The sequence below is a fragment of the Coenobita brevimanus genome, chromosome 41 (genome assembly GCF_032717465.1).
Source record: "Coenobita brevimanus isolate Jiangsu-jjx chromosome 41, ASM3271746v2, whole genome shotgun sequence".
NCBI classification, from domain to species: Eukaryota; Metazoa; Arthropoda; class Malacostraca; order Decapoda; family Coenobitidae; genus Coenobita; species Coenobita brevimanus.
The window spans coordinates 18657242-18682312 of NC_136994.1; the positions used below are offsets into that span (position 1 = coordinate 18657242).

A 25071-nucleotide genomic window follows, 5' to 3' on the forward strand; every position below is an offset into this window, starting at 1 on the left:
GCGTCCTGGGCGAGGCAATGACGTCATACGGAAAGAGGCTGGCTGAGCTGGGAGAGGACAATCAGTATGGTGAGTGCTGACAGAATTAATAGTATGGTGCCCCGTATCCTCATCCTGCCCTGGGGTGGGAAAGGAGGTCCGGATAATGATGATGATGATGATGATGATGGTTCCCTGTTACTTGCTTTGAAGTTAATGCATAAGAAAGTGAATTAAAATAAACAAATCCTGCCCGGTATTATATACATGTTGAAATTACTTAAAACATAGTATAAAAAATTGTGAAATAGCCTTTAAAAATAACTTCAGATTTTAAAAACAATACTAAAACATTACCAAAAACAGCGATGAACTCAAAAATTAAATAAAACCGATCAGTATGGAAAATAAACACCAGATTTCATTTTTAAAAATATCTGATGTTATTCGAAAGTGCAAAAAGGGGGGGTGGTGTAACGTTAGCCAAAACAGTTGTGGCGCTGTAATGGAGTATTGAATTAAATTTGCATCTTTAAAATTGGAAAAAAAGAAGAAAAACGGCATGGAACGTTTTTATGAAGAGGAATTTACATAACTTACTAGTAGAGTTTTTAGAGACATGAAAAATATATACATACATATTGTGCATACATACATAGGCTGGAAAATACACGCACACCAAATACTTAGCATACATACAGAGGTAGCAAAAGGGACACACACACACACACACACACACACACACACACACACACACACACACACACACACACACACACACACACACACACACACACACACACACACACACACAGTTGTAAAGAGGCAGCAAGTAGGGCATGGAGAGAGAGAGAGAGAGAGGGAGGGAGGGAGGGAGGAATATTAGATACATGGGGGAGGAAATGAGAGAGAAGGGGGGAAGAGGAAAAGGGAAAGAAGTTAGAAAGAGGAGGAAGGGAGAGGAATGGATAAGAGAGAGAGTGAGAGAGAGAGAGTGAGGCGCCGAAATTAGCTGCCGCCAAATCTGAAAGGGGTGGAAGGCGGGTGTCGCGAAAATTATGAGCTCGTATATATCCAGCACCCCCCCCACTCTCTCTCTCTCTCTCTCTCTCTCTCTTATTTCCAGCACCCCCCTTTCTCTGTCTAATTTTCAGCCCCCCCCCTCTCTCTCTCTCATTTCCAGTACCCTCCCCTCTCTCTCTCTCATTTCCAGCACCCCCCCCTCTCTATCTCTAATTTCCAGCACCCCCCCTCTCTCTCTCTCTCTCTCTCTCATTTCCAGTACCCCCCCCTCTCTCTTTCTCTCTCATTTCCAGCACCCCCCCTCTCTATCTCTAATTTCCAGCACCTCTCTCTCTCTCTCTCTCTCTCTCATTTCCAGCACCCCCCCTCTCTATCTCTAATTTCCAGCACCTCTCTCTCTCTCTCTCTCTCTCTCTCTGATTTCCAGTACCCCCCCCTCTCTCTCTCTCATGTCCAGCACCCCCCCTCTCTCTCTCTCATGTCCAGCACCCCCCCCTCTCTCTCTAATTTCCAGCACCCTCCCCCCCCTCTCTCTCTCTCGCTCTCTCAATACAGAAATATATAAATAAAAATAACTGACTTTAGACCCCTCACGCCAAAACTTCGCTCCCATACTACGGTACAGTATAAGGTGGTTGTAGCGTATTATTACATCGGTAAAAGCGCAGAGCCTAATACCACACAAAAATAAATCAATAAAACCAGTAATAGAAGTGAAGAAATAAATTCAATAAATAAATGAAAATAACTGAGCCCACACGGTAAAAAATTTGACTTGGTATTACAGTATGAGGTGGATGTAGCAAATTTCCATAATCAAAAATATCTCAGTCAAGAAATAAAATATAATTGAAGGAATAAATAAAATGTAATTGAATTGACCGGATCCCACAAGGTAAAAGTTTGGCCAGATATTACAGAGTAAGTTGGTCGTGGCATATTATCACACCGTCAGTAGCGCCAAGCCGAGGAACACAAAAGCCAAACATGGCTAAAATGATGCCTGCCGGTTTAAAAATGGACGCGATGCAAGGAGCTGAGCCGGAACTGCCTGCGGAGTTTTTGTTTTCTTTTCCTTCCTATTTTTTCTCTTGTTATATTTTGCTGTGAGGGAGAGTTGGCTTCTTTGTAACATCAGTTTTATTCATTTTTTAATTGATAATGAATGAATAGTTGACTAATATTCAGTCTAGCAATAGTTTTCTGTTTTATTACCCACAGCCCTTGAAACTTTGATATTTATTTGCAATGGTCTTGAAGAATAATTTTGGGTGTATATGTATGTATGTATGAATGGTATATGTATATATGTATTTGTGTATGTGTGTATCTATGTATGTATATGAAAAACTTTACTCCTTTTGTATAACCCATTTGTCTTGGGTATATTACAGTTCTCATATATTTTTGTCAGTCCTGAATATTTTATGTTTAAATCTGTGGTAAGTGACATTTTACTTTTCTATATTGTGTGTGTGTGTGTGTTTATCTTGGGTCTATAATAATCACATTGACCCTGTGACCTTCTCTGCCCTCGTCCCCCACAGACCCTCAGTCAATCACACCTGTTTACCTGCCCCAGAGATTCAAAACACAGGATAGATTAGGTTACCTCCATTTTTACCTCACCTTTTTGGTTATTTCTCTAACTTTTCACCATTTTAGAGCCTTATTATTTTATTTATATATATACTTGACTTTTTATTTTAACTTTCAGTGTAGTGTATTGTTAATTTTTAGCATTATTTGTCACATATATCAATTATCACGACTTAATTGTTTTATTGTTTCCCAGAGTCTTTCACAAGTCTGTTGCTTTTTCCCTTTTCCCTTTTATGGTGTTTTTCCCGCTTTTTTCATTTTGGTAAAGCTTGACCACACAAACACAGCATCCCCACCTTGTCTTCTTACATTCTCACGTTTTTCTGGAAAGTAACTTGAGTACACTGTGCAATTTGGATAACTCGTTGTTGATTTTAGACTACAAAACATATATGGAACAAACAAATTTTACTTAATGGTACAGTACTTAAGGATGCTACTTGGACACCTTTGGCACTTATTTAATGGTACTTAAGAATGCTGCCTGGACACCTGTGGCACTTATTTCATTAATGGTACTTAAAGACACTGCCTGGACACCTGTGGCACTTGTATTAGTTGGTTTCATTTTTATTTTTAGTATTTAATCATTCCTTTTGTGACTACTTTCTACATTGTTGAAGTTCTTCCCACCATTTATTTATTTTCCATTTGTCATCAATATTTACCTACCCAGGAGAGTAAAAACACGGCAGAGATTGCGTAGTTGCAGTTACTAGCCCCCCTCCACCTCTCTCTCTCTCTCTCTCTCTCTCTCTCTCTCTCTCTCTCTCTCTCTCTCTCTCTCTCTCTTTCTCTTTCTCTCTCTCTCTCTCTCTCTCTCTCTCTCTGCATCGGTTTTTGCATATTCATTATTGCGCAGTAAACTTTTTCTATATATTTAAAGTTTCATCATATTTGCAAACCTTTTATATCGTTTTCCCGCAGTTTTCAGATTTTTTCACATCTGTTTACTTTTGCCCGTCACATGTTTAGCTCTCTCGCACCCCCAATTATCAAGTTTCCATCAGTCATGTCTGTTTACCCGCCCAGGGCATTCAAAACAAGGGATAGATTGGCCTGGCTCCTTTTTCCTCGCTAATTTCAGACCATTTCCGGTATTTCAACTTACTTGGCCATTTCTCAGTTTTTTTATCATTATTTCTCAGACTTGTAAACATTGCTGCCTTCACTTATTTCACTGCTCTATTTATTTACGGTATTTATTTTTACATGCCTGTTAGAAGCCTGCCGATTTTTCAGAGTAAACAGTGACTAAAAAGAAACAAAATATGATATACTGAAGCAGCAAAAATATATAAAAAATATATCCATGCAGCATTCAGACTTTTTCTGTGTAGGGGCCCAGGGCTAGGCTACTCGGTCCCAACATTTAAGACCAGGTTGACCAGGCTTACTCGCACAAAATTTAAACCATTGCAGACCCCATCCGGTTGGAATGTGTCAACCCACCAGACGTCCTTCCGTTATATGGTTACCACCCAGTGTAATAATGGTTTCCCGAGCTTCAGGGAATCATTTGGCCTGTCATTCTCTGTAGAGTAACCTTAATGTTGCACTACATGAGTGAGTGGATAGTACATGCCCCCACCAACCACATAGTAATAATAATAATAATAATAATAATAATAATAATAAAAGTGATGATAATAATAATAATAATAGTAATAATAATGGTGATGATGGTGATAATATTAGTGATGATGATAGACCAATGACTCGTTTAATTTTCGTGTCACCAAAAAGAAAGAAAAAAAATCACCAGAAAATGGAACCAGCCAGGAGAGGGATAAGAGCGTAAAGAGGGTTGGAGAGAGAGAGAGAGAGAGAGAGAGAGATTCTGGCCTTGATATTAATAGACTTACTTTATTTATAGATGTTGAAGAGCAGCATAACAAAGAGAGAGAGGGGGGTAGGAAAGATTCTTGGTTTTCTCCTTCCGTTCACACTACTGTTTCTCCCCGTTAACCTTACACAGAGAGAAAGAGAGAGAGAGAGAGAGACTCCGACCTTCATATTAATAGACCTACTCTATTTTCAATAACAGTATATGAGCCTAGTAGTCCCCCCTCTCTCTCTCTCTCTCTCTCTCTCTCTCTCTCTCTCTCTCTCTCCCTCTCCCCCTCCCCCTCCCTCCCTCCCTCCCTCTCAACGTCACATCCTCCCCCACTTCTCAGAGATCTATATTTGGCAACCTCAACGTCCTTCACAGCCAGATTGAGACGAAAATAGAGCCGCCATTAATTTGAAAGCCAATTATGTGCTTATAGGGGTACATAGTAATAGTAGTAGTAGTAGTAGGTAGTAAGTAGTAGTTGTTGGAGCCCCAGCCTCATTTGAAGTGTACCCAGTGGAGTGCTGACTGGTGCTGCCTTTCTCTTCCCACCATCCTTCTGTTTTGTAAGGATCTGTGTAATGTTTATCAAATCATAGTGAGCAAGGCTTGGGTTGGGGGATGAATCGGGGGCATAAAGTTTAAAATGACGGACAGGTGGCTTTGCTGTTGTATTTTCACTTTCCCCCAGTATTTCAGTTTTCTTCCTGTACAGTATTTCATGGTGGTCTTCCTGTATTTAATGGTTTTCATCCTGTATTTCACCACAGTTCACAACAGCAGGGACACAACAAGGCTGGAAAGATTGAGTAATGTTCTGGGTAGCAAGCGAATGAGGTGTTTAAATTTTGAAATGGCAGACACAGTTGGCCATGATATATTGCTATTGTTTTTCCACTGATTTCTTTCTCCTGGGCCGGTATTCTCAAGTATAATTTGAATCAGTGGAGTATGGAAATATAGCTGGGGTTACCCTTGATCAGTAATTTCTGTTTTCACATTGTTATTTCATCATATTTTTCCATTTCGTTTTCACAGTTTGCTCTATTCCTGTTTTCTGTTCTCAGTGTTTTTTTATGCATTTCACCGTTTTCTGTATTTCAAGGTGGGAAACACTGAATGGAATTTGAATTGGTTTGTGACAGGTGGTAGGGGAGGATTTTCAATGTCGAAATATGGCCGCCGATAACATTTTAAACTTTACCCTCTGCTGGACACGTTTGCATCTGTGTTTCACCATTTCCTGTAGTCAGTGAGGGGAAATACCGAATGAGGTTTGGGGTGGAATGAAAAAGCATCCAGTTTGGTATGAATTCTGGCAGTTGGTTGGGAGGCATTTTAAAACTTTGAACTTTGGAGACAGTGTACATTTGGTCTTTTGCCCAGTTCTCGTCACATTTTCATCTGTAGTTCGTGCTGTGTATTTCATGATAGGAGATGCTAATTGAGGCTTTTATATGGGTTTGGAAAGTGGATGGGATGCGGTTAAATTTTGAAAAGATGATAGCGACAGTTGATCATATACACTAGATTGTCACATTTTTCCATTTTTGCTTCAAGTTATGTATTTTGTAGAGTTCTGCTGATATTTAATGGCAGTAAACATTAGTTGAGGTGGTAGTAAATAATAGTTAAGTTTGTGACAGTAAATATTGAGGTTAAATTTCATGGCTGTGTATACTGAATGAGATTTGTGTTAAAGCAGAAGGAGGAAAGCAGTTAAAGTTTTGAATGATAACAGTTGACCTTGACATTGTACATTTGCCATTTTTCCTCCTGTATTTCACCGTCCTTCCTGCTGTAGTTCATAATGTTTTAAATTTGGCAAGTTTAGAACAAGAAAATATATATAACTTTTTAAATTTTGTGTGAGAAAATATATATTGAGTGAGAGCTGGGTTGTAGCAGGTGGTGAGAGGACTAATTTAAACTTTGAAATATTGCAACTAATAATATGTGATCTTTTCCTCATTTCTTGTCACCTTTTTGTGTATTTCGTCATGTTCTTTGTTTCAGTTTGTGTGTGTGTGTGTGTGTGTGTGTGTGTGTGATGGGTTTTTTTGGCAGGGTTGTGATGGATGGAGGGGAAGCATTCAAACTTTACACAATTTTGAGACAGTTGACTTCAGGCTGGTAAATTTGCAGTACTGTATTTTTCCTTCTCTTTTTCACCATGTTTTGTATTTCATCAGGTTCAGTATTTCATGGCAGCAAATAGTGAAGAAGGTTTGGACAGAGGCAGGTGGTTGAAAGCGATTAAACTTTGAAAAGTTGATGAGGGTGGTTGACCTTGATCTTTTCTGAAGCTCTAAATCAAACGCTCCCTCTCCGTCATGGACCTTTTGTGTATCTTTCTTGCGAACCATATTTTGCTTTTTTAGATTATTATTATTATTATTTTGTTGTTTTTCCATCTTCACCATTCTTTGTTTTGGTCGTTTTTTTTTTATATCATGATTTTTCTATCGGTGTGGGTGGAGCTGTGGGTGTTGTTCTTAATTTCACAGTTTGCCTTGTAGTTAATGTGTACTGTTTTTTTGCCAGTCTGCCTTTCCTTGTTTCATTTTTTTTCACATATATGTATGATCAGTTTTCCTTTACTGTTTTTCACTGATTTCTCCGTATATATTTCATGATTTTTTCTTCATGGTTTTACCTTTATTGCACAATTTTATTAAGTTGCACCTCCCTCTCCTAATGTTTTCTCTGCATATAAACAGTAGTCCTTCTCTGTAATGGATTAACTTGGGGGAAAGCCAGCAACATTGAAGCAGATAGTCCATTATATCCAAGGGTCCGCCCCTGAGGTGGGATTTCAGACACACTTTTTAAAAATAAATGAGTACAGGAACCATACTCTAAAACTATAAATATGAGCTATACCCATATTACACTAACTTGGTCCATAATATCGCCCATTTGCAGCTTATTTCACATCCTTGTCATAACACTTCTTCATGACCAGCACAGAATTATTGTAGTCTGTTATTACAACTCGGCAGTCATGATGGGGAGAGGGCAAAGTCAAACCAGGTTGGAGTAAAAAGGGTAGGAAACACATGTATTGTGTTCCATTGCACGCCATTTAGCAGACATTGTTCATTATAGACAACAGAAATTCAATGGGCTTCGCGGCATCCGTTAAATCCATTTTCCGCCATACCGGGGTTCGTTATATTGAGGTTCTACTATATTGTACTATCCTCCTCCTCCTCCTCCTCTTTGGTTTTCTTTAGGATTTTCATGCACACTTTTTCTTTTATGGTTTTTGTCATTAATGGCCAGGATTTTGTCTCTGTGTTGATGATGGTGGTAATGGGAAGGTTATGTATGATTCTTTTTTTACCCTAGAATAAGTATTTTGGGAGAGAGAGGGAGAGAGGCTATAAATGTGTGCCAGTTAGAATAGTTAATAAAGCCATTGAGTGATGTCCATTCTCCTTTATGCATTAATTACGATTGCATTATAGGTCCATTGCATGATTCAGTAGGTAGGTAGGGAAAGGGGTAGACAAGCAGATAGTTATAGACTGATAGATATAAACAGTTAGGTTGGTAGAGATGTTGATAGGTACATTGATAGGTAAATAGATAGGTAGTGAAAATTACTGAACTTTGGATTCTTTCTTTACATAGAGAAGACATGTCTCTCTTTCTCTGTCTGTCTATTGCCATACACCTTAATCCCGTAAGGGGTGGCCACAAACAAATCACCTCCATGTACACAGATATAAAAGGAAAATTACATACGACGGACAGACATATCCAGGAGGCAACCTAGCAATTATAACGATTCTTCCTAATCACTGTCTGGCTGCCAAACTACCCTTGTAAAGACACCACCACCTTAACTACTGACTAATGACTGAACTACCACTTATCTCTTAACCAATTACCTGCTCATCTTTGCCACAGCGTCGGCCCTGGTTGAGATGGGAGAGAGTATGAAGCAGATTGCCGACATCAAGTATAACCTCGACGACAACATGAAGATGAACTTCCTAGAACCCATGCATACCCTGGCCACCAAGGACATCAAGGAGGTTCAGGTGAGAGAGAGAGAATGTAAATATGAATAGTGTAGCATCATGGCTGGTAATATTTAGTTAGGCATTTACAAGCGTGATAGTACCCATAGTAGAGAAAGAAAGAGTACACAGTTATAATGTTGTATAGTAATAAGAGTAATAATGAGAGAGAGAGAGAGAGAGGGAGAATGTGAGTATTGTAGTGTAGTGTGGTGGGTGTTAATATTTGTCATTCACAAGCATAATACCTGTACCAGTGACCTTTGCTGTTATGCCTCCAGGTCTGTTTTTATCAACCCATCCATTAATCACAACGAGTAAAAGTAATTGACAGTTGCAGTTAAAAATCGGATCTTGTGTGTCTGAAAATACTGGTTCAATCATCAATATCCTCGTCAATCCATAGTCAGCGCATGCAAGCGTTTTCCCAGAAGCAATTATCGTAACTTTTTCACTTCCTGGCAATCATGACAGCGTAGGGAACGTGAGTAATAGTGTCGTTCTTGGAAATTGGATGGTATGTGGTTAATTAAGGTTAACTTCAGCCCTGCAGTGATTTTCTTATTTCCTTTTTGCACATGGTTTTCTTTAACTTCAGAGAGACATTTCGTACTGTAGGGTTAAATGTTTAGTTTAACCTCTACAGTCTGTTTTATTTTATTTTTTTACTTATTTATTTTTGTTTTCTTTTTATTTTTCCTCCCCAATTGTCCCTGGTTAAGTCATCACAAAATACACAGTTTTAAGGTGTGCTTTGGAATGATTTAGCTCGGTTTATTGTTAAATCGTCTGAAAATGGCTGGATATGGTTTTGGGCAGTCACATACACACAGTAGTCAAGTTATGGTTTTTAAGGCCCTTTTAGGTGGGTTTTCATTATTGGCAGATTTTCACTCTTCGCATTTGTATTTGCTTCCTAACATATGTGAAAAACAAGCAATGATTCTATATGTACATAATTTTACCTTAACCAACCCTGACCTAACCTCACACACATTAGTTAGCAGGTAACTTATTATAGGCCAGTAAAGCAACGTTGGGTCTGGTTAGTACTTGGATGGGTGACCGCCTGGGAACACCAGATGCTGTTGGCATAACGTTCTCCCTGCGTGTCAAGTGGGGTTGGTGGAGGATTAGTGCCTTTCCCTGTAAAACAATTAATTTTAAGCCCTTGGCCACCCCATTTGGGATACATGGCATCTGGCAATGAATGAATGAATGAACATGCATACCTCACCCAGTGTTATGCAACCCAGATTGTGGTAGCTGCATCTTAATCTAATCCAGGCCATTTGCAATTTCAGCACCATCGCAAGAAGCTGCAGGGTCGGAGGTTAGACTTCGATTGCAAGAAGAGGAAAAAGGATAAGGGTAACTATCGCATTGATGTGTTTGTGTGTCGGCGCGGAAGAGGAGGTCTTCTGGGGAGTGCACCACCGTTCAGTTCAGCCTGGCTCTTGTGGCCCTATGCTTAACCCTCTGAGAAAGATGGAGCACTTTTGACTATTCTTGCAACTGCCACCTAATTGGATTCAACTAGAGAAAATTTTGTTCCTACTCACTTTGGAGATTTGTTTTGATTCATTTTTGTGATATGCATTTGAGATTTATTTTCTTTGAATTTGAAGGAGATTCATTTTAATCAGTGCAGCTCCAGCCCGTTTTATTTAGCATTTTAGAAGTGTCTTTTATTGTAGAGGTTAATGAAATCATTATCCAACTCCGGTTCAAAAAGTCCGCAGATTAATATTTATTTGTTTATTTATTTTTTCCTTGAAGGGGTCAGATGTAGTCTTCATTTATCTTGATGCTGCAAGAGGTTTTCCATAAAGCTGAATGAAAGTGGAGGTAGCAAAAATATAATTACTGCATCACTGATTTCAACAAGTCAGTCCATTGAGGCAAGGAATGTCTCATATCTCACTCTTGTCATTTTCTTATTTTATATTCAGCATCAGGGCTACATAATGCCTTAACAAGTCCATATATTAGGTTTTGGGTCTAGATAAAACCTTTAAAAAATCCCTAAATTCAGTTTCCGTGATAGAAAACAGCCCTAAAAATCCTTATATCCAGTTTCATGGCTACATATAACAAATAAATCCGTTCAGTATGGGAGGGTTTTCTTTAATTCAGAAATCACCTGGTAGCTGCAAGGATAAAATTCAATATAATCACCAGGTAGTTGCAAGAATAAGTTATAGAGTATGCCACCGGGACTCAGAGGGTTAAAACTTAAATTGTAAAGGGGAAGGCATGCATGGTTTTTGACGGACATTTGTGGAACGTCTACAGTTAATTTATTTCACCAGCCTGCATCCCACATTATGGAGTGCAGTTAGCAGTGATATAAAGAGGTCAGACTTGCTTTATCTTCATCACTTGCTGTAGAAGTTATTGTAGAAAATTGGGGATTAGAAAGTATCAAGAAGTGGGATTAGAAGCCATGATGGAAAAAAAAAAAAAAAAAGGGGGATGTAAGAGATTACTGTATAAATTTTTGGAACTGTATTTCCTTCCCCATCATGAATTTAAGTTTGAAGCATACGGTCGTTTGTTTCTGTTTGTATTGCATGAACAGTTTTTTGGTGATGCATAATGTTTATTCCACAAACTTTATTTGACTGATATACCAGGTCCAGATTCACGAATTCACTTATGCTCAGTTCCCTTTTGTAGCTTAGGGCTTTATTCCGAGTCACACGGAGACTCCCTAAACACCCCTTCATGATTGATTTATTTTCCATAGTACACCTCGTATCCTCTTGTGTGTTATTGATGGAAAATGTTGATATTAAAAGGATTTTGATAACATGTAAGGGAATGTCAGGGTGTACGGTAATAGGCAAAGTTAATAATGTTGGAAAAGGTGCTATGAGGCCTTCTGTGCTTCTTAAAGTATGGCATTTAGATTATGTATAGCAGAAAGGACAAGAACAGGAGTGTCCAGAACCCTACCATGTCTCTTGTTCCTCCTGTAAATCAAAATCTGAGTTATGAGGGAGCTGGTTTAAGTCGGTTTGTGAATACGGTTCCATTTAAGTTGCAGTGTTTTGAAGTCAAGCGTAATATGTATAAAGTTGCAAACCATTGTGAAGTAAAAATCACCAATAGATTTCACATTCATCCATAATGTTTTTCCCCATGAACTTTATATAACTCTGCTATACCATCTGTTTGTGAGATACAGGTAGTGTTTTGATGTTTTGCGTAATAAGTTGCAAGCCAATACGATGGAAGTAAATGCACCGGTTGTGCCCACATTCGTGTGTAATTTTTTTTCACAAACTTTATTTAATTGTGCTTTGGTCGTCAGTCAAGATGTTAGTGATTTGAAATGAAGAGTAATAAGTTGAGTGTAAAGTTGTCAGCTAATGCAGTGTTAGTTAAAGCACCAGTTGCTACAGCTGTCAGACTGTCTGCAGTTGAAGGGTTAAAAAGAGAAGTCGGTGAAATTGTTGTGAGAGTTCAGGCATATAAAGTTGCAAGCCAGTGCGATTGTAGGATATGCACCACTGAATTTATTGTGAGTTTCTCTGTGCTGTCAATATCCACACAAGAATCACAAAACTTTGTGATTGGTATCTTGAAAATACTCGTAATAACAGTACTGTAATGCAAACGGTTAGCCATGGCTGTACAGTTTTCACATTGCCCAGATTTTGTGTGCACTTCTCACCTGCATGCTGTAGACACATTTATGCAGCTGAAAAACTTGGAATCACAACCCTCTTACCTAATTTGTTATTTTTCTTTGCTGCAAGACACTTTGATAAGCATCCCCCTGACTGAAATTAATATATTAATTGCTATTGGCATTCAGGGTGGGTGGATGAACATAGTTATGAATACACTGAGATTAGAATGAATCCAGTACATACTGTAGATGTGAAATGTGTCTCTGAGGGATAGGTTACCCAGTGCAGAGTTATGTACATCCTAGACAAAAATGATTGAATCAGGAAAGCTGAGTTGGTTTGGATGTATAAAGAGACACTGGGAAGATAATTGTGTGAAGAGGTGTATGATTATGAGAATGGATGGATGAAAAATGAGAACCTGGCTTAGGAGAACAGAGGATTGAAAGCATCGTATGGATGGTGATGATAATGATGGAAATGAGCCCCAGTAGCAATTATATACCACTCTGTGAAGCTAAATTAGACTGAATGAAAGTGACTGAGATAATGTGTATGGGGGTGCTTTTTGGTGAGTGGTGTTGGGAGTAACACACACTTTTAAAGCTAAATATTGACTATCAGGAACAGAATATAAGACATTTTGGTACAGAGGAACTCAAAGCCAAATTTACATTACTTCTAACCATTATTTTTTTTTTTCCCTCAAGTCATTAGGGTTATGATTCTAAAATTTTTCAGCTGTATCCATAATCCTTGCATGTTGTTTATTATTTTCAGGTGTTCATGATGCACTTTTATGTAATTTTTTCTCTGAAGGCATGGATGGTTTTTTGAGTTCTTGCATGCACAGTGAAGGAATGAGATTTTTATTCAGTGTATGATTTAATGTGTATTTTATTTTTTGGCAGCCTCATCCTCTTCCCTTTCCATTTCCTCTGTCAGCTCCCTCATTCTCATCCGAATTGACTCTTACCATCTTGAATAATTTTTCCTTTTATCATCAGACACCTCCCTTATCCTTGGTATCCCCTTCAGTCTATTAATGTATTTTCTATCATGTTCATTTCTGCCTTTGGATCATTTTATTCAGCTTAGAGGAAACCTGAATTCAGGTGTTCATTATAGTCTTCATTAACCCCTACACCTGTATAGAGTCTCCCTGAGTTAAAAATTGTCACATGATAGGAAGAATGAAATAGAAAATGCAGTGTGGGTCTGAAGGAGTTACTCAAGAATCTTCCTGCCTTTTGTGACTGGTTTTCATCTCATGCTCATTATGACTCCCACATCGGCTCTAGGCCATACCCTCACAGACTCATGTCCTCGTAGTCCCCCTTCCTTAGTTTATCTTGCATATTACACTTAAATATTCCATTTGTGTTATTTCTGCCTTCTTAGTAGTGGTATACTTGGCATAAATATTATACAAGGGAAGGTTAATGTGTCATATGTGGAAATAAATTGGTAAGAAGGAGGTACTAGTCTGCTGAGGTGTTAAGATTATGGTTTATATTTCAGTCTTCTCAACACTAATCAAAATTCTGTAGGTCCAAATAACTCATCTCCAGCACAGAACTCATTTCCAAGCTACCGTTTGTTAGCTTCTTCATTTAACAGCCGCAAAAGGTACTGTAATAATTTGCTATCATCATCATCATCATCAAAATTCTCGCTCTTTGATTGGGAAGGATTCAGTTTTTGGAAAATGAAAAGAAAATTAGGATGGGCCATTTGTAAAGTGCCCAGCCAGCAGACTGAGCCTTACATGCATTCTCTCATCATTCAGTCCTTCAAAATTCCCAGTTTTATCCCCCAGGGAGAAACCATCAACCCATAATATTAAAAAGTTTATGCTTCATACTTTTAATTTTTATATTTGAGTTCCCTTTTCATTACTAGAGTGCACCTTAAACTTTCCATTGTCCCTGTTATGCCATAAATTCTCCACTCTGCATAGATAATATCCATCACAGTTACTGTTTCTCTAAATACCTTTATGGAATTACCCTGGATCCCATTCCTAAATCCCTCTCTTCTATTTATTGATCACTAACCACGCGTGTTCTCCATCTTAATGATAATTTTTCTTGCTCCAGTGCCCATTCTCTAACAGCTGTAGAACAGGGTGTTAGAAAAATCTTTATCAGATACTTTATGTGAAGCTACAGAACGTGATGAATTTTTTGGCGTATTGGATAGAGCCAGGATTCCGAGGGCATGGCGAGTGAATGGAAGCGTGACCCATTGGTTTGGGCAAATTTGGACTATCTGGATGTTTCTACTCCTCACCCTGCCCTAGGGTGGGAAAGGAGGTCCGGATGATGATGAGTAGGATATGGGAAGTGTAGTACTGTGATGTGTGATTGTGAGGTGACAGTGAAATGAAATGTGGTGCTGTGATTTGTGAATGTGTTCAGTGATGGTGTGAAGTGTGTTGAGGGAGAAAGAACAGGAAAGGAGTGAGAGAGAAATATGTGAGAATAAAGTAACCTGTGTACACTTCTGTCATGGACATCCACTGTTGTGAGGTTCCCAGGAAGTAGCAAGGCACTGGGAGGCAGTGGTGATGACTCTGGTGTACTGCAGTTGTTGTTGTCATCCACTGGACATGAATCTGGTGGACTGGAGTTTGAAATTGCACTTATGCTGTTCATTTTCCACCTGTTAGAGGATGAGGAGTAATGTCAGCTTTGCCACTGTGTAAAGGCATCACTGTCCAGCATCAGCGTGCTCTAATGTGAGATATTTATATAATGTGGCAGTGTGTACTCTTGGAATATGTGAGGTGTGGCTGTGGTGTTGGGAATATGTGAGGTGTGGCTGTGGTGTTGGGAATATGTGAGGTGTGGCTATGGTGTGTGAATTTGTGTATAGTGTGTATCAGTGTGAGGTTTGGTAATGCATGTGTATTGGGAGGGTTAGTGTGAGATGTGGTAATGTGTGGTGTGGCATTATTTTCTTGTGATGAGGCTGGTCACTCATCATAAACATCAGGACCAACTTGCCTAGCCCCGGGCTCCTATACTTCTCATGGGGCAACACTGGATTAGTGATGAATGAATGAATGAATGAATAGCATGTGTGAGGTAAGGTAGTGTGAAGTGTAGCAGTGTCTTGTACATTAATTTTCTAACACCCTGAACCTTTCCACTTGTTCCTTAATCTCTGACACCGTCATCTTCTAATGTTAACCCATAGAATTAGCAGATCTTCAGTAGCCAACCAGTCTGTACATTTTATCACTCAGAGACGTTCATTTTGTAGAGTTTTCATTCATATTAGCAGTCCATTTAGTCACCTCACTTGACTTCTGGCATTTATTAACAATCTTCTTGTTCTGTTACCTGTCCTTTGAAACTTCTTGCTGCCAGATTAGCTGTGTTCCATTTTCAATTCACTATTTTAACTCTCTCACGGTCAGGACAACTCTAGTGGTAATTCCAGCTAATGTTAGATGATATTTAGCCAAGAGTGAGCCATGAACCCGAGTGTTAATGCTGTCAACATTAGCTCTCGAGGTTGACGCAGTTCAAGTGGCATCCTGGCCTCAGAGGATTTAGTGCTTGTAAAGTTCATAACTTCATGAGCACTAAATATTCCTAGCTAAGAAATGGAGGGTTTTATTAACAGCTCACCATTTTATTCCATCTAATATTAGACATTTTACTCATCTGTGAGTCATAAGAGCCTGAGAGTGTTAATAGTGTAGCTGTTAACTTGACCTAAGCAGTATTTTATTCAGCTGAGAGTGAGTCATAAGAGCCTGAGAGTGTTAACTGCCTTCTTTCTATTTTTGGTCTGGCCAATTAACTGTCAACCATTTTCTCTGTTTTTGTGGCACTAGTTCTCACCCCGTCGCCGGGCGGCAGCCCTGCCAGGAGCCCGGGCTGGGGGGGTACGTACAGCGGGGCAGGCGGGAGGGCAGGATGGGGTACTGGGGTGGGGGGCATCAGGCACAGGTGGACCAAACTGAATCAGCCCCCATGATGGGTCCCAGTAACAAAGTTCCCCAAGGCCTATGTTTCCGTTGGTTAAGGAGGATCCTTTACGCATCCCCCCAACCCTTGTATTTCTGTGTATGCTACAGTAACACTTTATATGTAGGTAGTCTGTGTCAGCATAAATAAAGGCATAACTAACATTCAGGAAAACTATAGAGTGTAATATCTGTATACTAAAACTTCAAAATAAATAATTAAAAAAGAGGTGCTGGGGATCCTCCTTAACTGATGGAGAATACAGTCCTGGGTCTTGATGACGTAATTCAACAAGGCTTGTTCTTAAAAAGTCTGGTGTACATTATTAGCTGATGGCCCTGAAGAAGGTTCATTTCTAAACCTTAATACGGTATGACTGTGGGAGGGTTGTTGCTGTGGCCCGAGGCTCATAAAAACACAAAGACAGTGGACTCCAGGTTAAGTTGGTCCTTCTCTTATAGTCCACCATCCTTCTCTCAGGGATAGGGAGGAAGTAGAGAGGCTGTCTGACTAGGCAGCAGAATTGTGAGTTGCCCAGTTACTGTATGTCAGTGCCACAATGTAGAGGTGTTGACGTTATTAATATTGAAGTCTGGTTTGAGCACTGAAGGTAATAACATGACAGCCTCATAGTTCACCCAATTCTAGCTGAGGTATGCCCACAAATCATGAGCCTTGGTGGATTGAGTTTCGAACCAGACTGGTAGACATAGTTCAGTGTGGTCCACCTCAGTTTTTCTGGCGTGTACTTCTGCCTCGTGTGTGTGTGTTGTGTTGTGAAGTCACTTGATTAATGTAAGTACAGTAAATCCTGACCCTCAGTGTAGGGATAATGCTGTATCATTTCCAAATCAAGATGGTGAAATGATGATTGATGTTGTATCAGAGAACAGTTTGTGTTTTTCATCTGTATGCTGATTATAGTCAACCCTTCTGTCCTGTATCACACTCACTGGGAGAACAGCAATTTGATAATAGCAAAATGCTTTAAGATATCTGTTTCTTTACCTGTTAGAGTTTCATTCAGCTGCAAGAAACTGCTGCCCATTAGAGGTTTAGAAACTAGCTCAACTAACATCTTCAAAAGCATGACCTCATTTTAGTATTATATTCTGGGTAGTGCCAGATAACATTCATCAGCTGAGGGAAAACTGCCACATAAAGGTTGATGGTGTTTGATAAAGGAAACGGCAGTACAGTGAGGGTGTCCTACACTGTATTGTGTCCTGAACCACATTGTGGCTCAGCAGGATGAGTACTGACTACGTGTACCATTGACCTTTTACGCACACACACAGACACTTGGTGGAATGCACACTCAGTGCTAATCATGTGTACTCCTGCCACCCCTGCCCTCCTCCTGCTTCTGTATAAACTTAAAGCTTGCACGCTGCATTATTGGTTGACGCTGCTACAAAACAGCTGCTTTATATATGGGAATTTATTTTGCTTGTTTTGAGTTTTGGGCGATGCTGCTGTTGCTAAACCAACGTGCCACTGACGTGATGGCTCGGCTAGTAACTCGTGCACAGCCAGGGCCAGTTCTTGTCACTTTATACACTCCATAAAACTATACTCCTTTCATCTTAACTTGGTCCAGATTTTTGTCCTTTTGCAATTTATGCCATGTAATGTACCTGCAGAATAAGAGTGCTGCTCCTGTACATCCTTTCCATAGCACTTCTTTGTGACTAGCACGACATGATATTGTGTATTTCTTCCACAACTTAGCATTCAAGATGGAGGGGTGGAAGTTTTAGGCCAAATTAGAGTAAAAGGAGTATGGTCAACATTAAAGGAAGCATTGCAGTCCAGTTCAACCTAAGCTGGTGTTGCAAAGGTGATCATGTTATTTACTAATTTTTTATTAGTTTCAGTTATAGTTTGTGAGCATGTAAAGAAACCACATCACTGACCTTGACTGCCATAAAAATGTACACAAGTTTTTCTGTATTGCCACGAAACCCATTTCTTTGATGGCATTTTAATCCAGAGACTCTAGTGATGTTTTCCCTGGTCTATATTTTCTATAAGCGGACAAATTTATTCAGCATCGGTTAAAATTTTTCTATTGAAGGAGTTTGATATAGTCTTTGATTGTTCCTTTACTACCAGGTTGCTCTCCTGAGCTGCATAAAATTGCCTGAACACAGGGGGAATAAGTTAATGCAGATGTCATTGAATTGAAAGGGTTATTAAGTGATTCTTGTTGGTATGATGATCACTTTACTGTTTGGTTTTTGCCGATGCTGGATTATTTTATTCAGCTAGGGACAGCTCACTTGTTTTTTAATGCAAGGAAGAAGGAACCAAAGCCTAGAGGCCTCCAAAATTGTTCCCTCCAAGAAAAAATAGACTAAGAATGGAGAAAAATTCGTGATTCTTTGAGGTGCGGACACACCAATGTTAAAAAATGCCCTCATAATGCTGGATAAACTTGTCTGGTAACAGTAGAAATAAAAGAGAACAGATGGCGTTAAGGATTTATATCAGGATTAAAACTCAAGCCAACAGTGAACTTGAGTCAATATTATGTTCATGCTGACGTAAAGATGGATGTTCGCTTTTTCAAGTGCTAAACTAACCACACGTAATATTTCAAAGCACCTGATTAAATACTAATGATGTGTAAAGGATGAGATAGAGGGATGGAGTGGAGAGGTATATGAGAGAGGGAGGTGGGAGCAAGGCAGTGAAGTGGCATTGGACAGGGCAACACAGAGGCGATTTGTTTGTGGCCACCCCTTATGGGATTGAGGCATCTGGCAATAGATAGATAGATAGGTAGATGTGTAAATATCGAAGATTGATACAAAGACATTAGTTTTTGAAGAGTAAAGTTGACATAATTCTATAGGATTTGTATTATTGTTAAGATGGATAATATTTCTCGTATGTGATTATCTTAACGCATCTGCCAATCACTGTATTGGAATCATGAGACTGTACTGTACTGTATTCTAGTGTGCAGTAATAGGCTTTCAGGTAACCAGTAGTTGTGTTGAAATTGTACAGTTTTCAGTAAGTGTGGGTAATCAGTAACAAGACAAGCACATGATTTATTGCAGTAACGTCATGATATAGTATGCAGTAATACCCCATAGTACGAATCGTTACAGTAATGTCGTGATACTGTATGCAGTAATACCCCATAGTACGAATCGTTACAGTAATGTCGTGATATTGTAAGCAGTAATACCCCTTCGTACTGTACAAATCATTACAGTAACGTCGTGACATAGTATGCAGCAATACCCCATAGAACAGCATTAGTTCTACCTAAAATATATAAATGCATAATGCGATGATATAAACAAACATTAATACAGTACTAAGATGAGAATTAAAATTATTAGCATTACCGTATTCTAGTGTGCAGATTTTCACCAAAGTATAGCAATAGTCCTGCCAAAATATATAAATGCTTTAATGCAGTATTTCTAGTAAAGTGATTATTAACATTGACATACGTGCTTAAGATTTATTGATATATTTTTCCCTTCAATAATGTACAGTATCTTAGTACAGCATCATATATACAAAAATGCAGTTTTCATCTGCAGTCACCTTAATAAAGTGTCAGTAAGCACAGGATAATGTTCAGGATTCATTAATAGCATCTGGCTGATCATTTTTTCTGTTATTACAAAAAGATGTATGGAATTGAGAACATGAAAGGAATATAGGAATATGAGAGAAGCAGTCAAAAAGAATCCCCAGTGAATCGGCCCGTACAGTCATTCACTCATTATTGTCTTAAGAAATTATTAGAACATTAGAGTAATGGAAATAATTTAAAGTTACATAATAGTTCACAGTGATTTTTAATGTTTACTTAAAGTTATATTAATTCTTTGTACTTGGCCCTGTGGAAGGTTCTAGAAGCGTGATGCAATTTGAATAGCTTGTGCAGGCTTTAAAAAGTGTGTCCCAGTATTATAAGTGGGGGGTTTGCACTTGTATCAGTCCTGTGTGTTGGTTTGTTAATCCGTTCAGTCAGATGACATACCAGCAAGTTATATATTAGTTTTGCTGCTCTCAGACAGTTTTAAGATGCCACGAACAGAGTATCGTTTGCTTGATGTATTCTGATCAGCTCTCTTAACTTATACACAATTAGTTGATATCAAACCAGTCATCTCAGAACAGCATAAGCTATATCAATTAGAATATACTGTAATTGTACTCCTCCTGTGGTACATTTTATTTATTTATGTATTTATAAATTTGTTTGTTTTTATAATATGTCATCTGATTGTAGATGTTATGAGTTGTTTGTTGTATTTGTGGGTACCCATAAGTGATAACCGTTGAACAGTTTAAATATACAAATCAATTATAGATGGTTATATTAAAGATGTGTTTATAAAAGTGCTGTATATCTGGAAGTTGATGCTCGTTCTTTGTCACATATAAATAAATAATGTGTATTGTGATATGGTTACCGTATAATCAGTTATGCATTTGAAAGTTATTGTTCATTCTATACCACATAAAGAAGTTTTAAGGAAATCTGTAATACCGGTATGTATGGAAGTTATTTTTCACTGTGTAAGCTCAACATGATTATTATTCTCTCTTTAAGCATAACATGAAACTATTCACTATTATTCACATTTGGAAGTTGTATTCAAAGTGGCCTTAGAGATTTCCAAGCATCTCATCTTTAGCAATGTATTTAGTACATTACACCTCACTGCTGTATCTTGTACGTTGTGATGCAGACTTTATTGATATTGCAAGAAAGCAGATAAGATACAAGTGATGGTGCAGGTGTAATGTGTAAAATATATTGTTAAGGAAGGAAAGCCAGGAACCATCTCAGTGCCACCCGGAATACCATATAGCCCTAAGTGTTAATGAAAAGAATCTTGGAATACGGTAAATCGGAATGCAGTCTCGAGGATTTTGTTACGGCTTAATTTTTGTTGCCTCTGCATTGACAGTTGGTATGATGTCATGTTTGGTGATATTGTTTGAGTACAGTGACCTCATGAAGTTTGGTTTGACATTGAACTTGAGGGAGACACGATTTCTGTCCCCCATCTCTTCCTGCCCCTGACTGGAGGGAAGTCATTGATTGCTAGGAAGTAGGAGTTAAAATCTAGGCCTGTATTCTCATTGGTTAAGGAACCTCCATAACACCTTTTTCTAAATGATTTATATTGCTTTTTACTCCTTGCTGTCATCTTCTGTGTCACTTAATTCATTCTCATATTACCACACTGCATAAATAATGTACAAAACTATACTAGCCAGCTGTATTAAAAAATCAATCAGTAGGGAAGAGGCGTTAGGGAGCTTCCTTACCTGATGAGAACACATACCCTGGTCTTGCAAGATTTGAATTATTTGAAATTGGGAAGTATGTGGCTCTTTAAAGCTGTGTTAGGTGTCGCAAGTAGCAATTTGTGGTAATGCTGCTACTTTACTGCCCAGCATGGGTTTGTAGCTAGAAGCACAGTATTGGTAGTAGTTTGAGGCTTTGCAAGACATCTCAGGTAACAGTTGATGATGGCACTGTTACCTGGGATGCCTAATGAGGCTTCACACTGCCATCCAAGGATTTGATAACGAGTATAATGGTAGTTTAAAGCTTTGACCAATTGCATAAGGAGCAGTGTATGATGACTGCTTCTTGTGTTGTTCAGTAAGGCTTTGAACTACCACCTTAACATTGACCAATATGTGCTTGTTCAGTGCAGTACCTTAGCTGTGACTTCCCTTAGGTCAGTGGTGGAAGTAGAGGGTGGGTGGAAACTGTCGTCCTCTGCAATGATGACTAACATGGATAATGCGATCTTTTGCCGTTATGTTTGTGTAATGATCAACATTTTGCTAACCCATTGCACAGCCTCTCCCCCAGCGCACATCCCAGTAGCCCAGTTGACCTCCAGTGATTGCCTGCCCAGTTTTGTTCCTTCCTTTGCCCCCTCTGTGCCTCACCAGCCTCTCTTCGCCAGCCAGCGCCAGACCAGCTCAGAGCAGGACTTGCAGCATTCAGCACTCTAACCTCCAATAGTCCTCTGCTGCAGGCTGGAAGGATGTGTTAAAAGATAATAATAAAAATAATAGGAATACTAATAAAAATGTTTGATAATAATATTTATAATTTGATCTTATGTTCAATAGTGTCATTTGATTTAACTGTGTCATACTTACATTTGATTTGAGTTGGAGATTAGGGTTGAACTTTGTGATAAAACATCCTGTTATCTTTTATGTGTATGTATTATAAGATCAGTTTCAGTGTGATTTTACTTTTTTACCTCTGCTTCTTTTTTATTCTCCAGTTGTAAGGAATGTTTTAGTTAATGTAGTGACACAATACTTGAGTTATAAATAGATATGGTCATAATTTAAGATAAAATTTAAAGCATTTGTTTTCTCTTATATTAGTTCCCAGTACAAGTTATATATATGCTACTACTTAGTAAAAAAAAAATGTTCTTTTTATGATGATATATTCTGTCAAAGTTTGTGTGGTTTATAAGATATTTGTTAAGTTGTAAATAGATTATTCTTCTTTTATCTGTTTGGTTATCGTCTTTGATGTGTTTAAGTTGTGGTGTATTGTATATAGATTTGGTTTGATGATACTGCTTGAGTTGTGAAACTTTGGTTTTGTTTTCTGGTAACTAAATATTCATGTAATATGGAATGAGATAGGTAACTCCTTGAAACAGATTCATTTTGTTAAAGCATCCAGCACAGACTTGATGTTGATGACCATGTTCCTTCCAGCCAAGCATGCACCAGCAGAGATCTGGAGCGTAGTGTGCATGAAGCTGTTGATATGTCCTGTGTGTGGTGGGGAGCTGCTTAATGTTAGCTGTGGATTGGCATCACAATACATTCACTTCGACTCCAAAACACTTTAAGCAAATACTCCAGAATGAGAAATATTCATTATGGATTCGAAACACTGTAAGCAAATAATCAGGAGTGAGAAGCATTCATCACAGCATCAAAACACTTTAAGCAGATATTAAGGAGTGAAGATATTAAGCTAGTATTTCAGAGCAAAAGAACATTAATTATACCCATTGTGTTTCAAGACTGTGAACCACGAGAAGATTAAATATAGACAGTATGCTACCAAATCCACCAGCAAGCACACAGGCACCTCCCGGCCACACGACCATAAGCTAATCCATCAGAAGGCACAAATAAAACCCCGTGGTGTGTAAATGTAAGCCAGAACTGACTAATGGTAGCGCTTGGCTCTTCTCTCTCTCCGACCCTTTCTGTAGGCGGTTCTCACGTCACAGATGAAGAGATCAAGATGGCCGAGGATAAGTTCGCTGAGTCCCTTCACCTGGCGCAGATGGGGATGCATAACCTCCTCGAGAATGATGTGAGTACCAGGTTTTATGCACAATTTTATTCCCTCAGTTCTGGGTTTATCTAATGCATTATTCCATCATTTCTCATGTGTGTACTGTATTGTGTTATATACTGTGATTTTAATACGCATTTCATAGAAGAACCCATTCCCCCCCCTCCCAAAACACACACACACACACACACACACACACATGAAAACAGACCAGCTATACTCCTTTCACTTTAATTTGGCTTAATATTGCCATCTCAGCCTTACATGGAGAGCTGTATCAATAAGAATAACAGAGTATGATGCAAGTGTTATGACAGCAGCGTAGAGCCATAGCATTGTCTTTTCCAGCCACTGAGCTATGTGAAATATACCGCAGAAGGACAGAAATCTTGGCCAAGTTAAGGTAAAATGAGTATAGTAATCACCGTCAGTCCATCACTTTATCCCTGTTGTCACCTGTTAACCCATTATCTCACCTCCACAGGTAGAGCAGATCTCCCAACTTGCGACATTCTCCGAGAACCTCCTGGATTACCATAGACAGTGTACGGAGATACTTGAGGTCCTGGCTGGCACACTGCATGACAAGTAAGTGTGGTGGTGATTGTGGTAGTAGTGGGGATTGTGGTTATGGTGGTAGTAATGGTGGTGGTTGTGGTAGTAATGGGGGTTGAAGTGGTATTAATGGTGGTTGTAGTGGTGTTTGTGTCATATATAGCTCTAGTAGAAAATGTGCAACTGGCAAAATACATTGAAAACTCTATCCCTACTAGTGTGTGTTTCAGGTGGTTTGACTTTTTTTGTTATGTAATCACCAGACTCTGGGAAGATACGTATGCCTCTGTACATTTTGAAGATCTTCCAGTCTTTGTAAAATTGCCTGAGGGTGGCAGAAATAAACTAAAAATAATATCATGAGATTTAAGTGGTTAAACTGCAACTACTGTGGACATAAACCAACAAGCAAACCCCCTTGCAGGAAGAACGAGGCTGCCTGCCGCCCCAAGCCAGAGTTTGTGCCCAAGACCCTGTCCGAACTGGGCGTGACAGACACACTCAATGGTGGCCTGCCTTCCACCAATGTTACTGGTGAGTTAACTCTTATCTCACTTGATTACCACTTTTGTCATATCTTGTATTATCTTTATCATATGTTTATTATTGTCATGTTTACTTCTCTCACTTTTCTTCTCCGCTACCATCATTCATTGTCATATCACTGCCATATATAGTATTGTCACAGTCTTAATGAAGGTTAAACATCATATTCTCACTTGCCATGACTCATTTTGTATGTCAGTGTGGAACTCTTGTTCATTGTCATATTCTTCATCACATTCTCATTCATTGTCACTCTTACACCACTACACAGACCGTACTTTATCTCACTCTCATTGTCACGCTTGTCTTTAATACTTGCTCACAGATTTCCACTTTATCACCAGTACATAAACTACTCCCTCCCACTTAATATCTCTTTCCCAGTAACTACTCATTATTACATATATATGACTCTAGCTCACTTTCACTCTGTAACCTTTTTCTTAATTCTCACTCTCTGTCACACTCCATTCTCCAAGTGTAATGTGGTACTCTGTCACACACACTCATCACTGCAACACATATAATGCTTCACTGTCACTGTATT

The 25071-nt window shown here is 38.9% G+C and overlaps 1 protein-coding gene across 1 annotated transcript in view; it reads left to right on the forward strand.

Moving 5' to 3' along the window:
• EndoA (SH3 domain containing GRB2 like, endophilin-A) overlaps positions 1-25071 on the forward strand; it is a 67681-nt gene that overhangs the window by 12822 nt on the left and 29788 nt on the right. Inside the window, exons 2-8 of the mRNA XM_080270569.1 lie at positions 1-69; positions 8354-8487; positions 9771-9837; positions 15952-16002; positions 23338-23441; positions 23908-24011; positions 24403-24512. The exon at positions 1-69 is cut by the window's left edge and continues 157 nt beyond it. Of these exons, the coding sequence (XP_080126695.1) occupies positions 1-69; positions 8354-8487; positions 9771-9837; positions 15952-16002; positions 23338-23441; positions 23908-24011; positions 24403-24512 (639 nt within the window). The remainder of the gene's footprint in view (positions 70-8353; positions 8488-9770; positions 9838-15951; positions 16003-23337; positions 23442-23907; positions 24012-24402; positions 24513-25071) is intronic.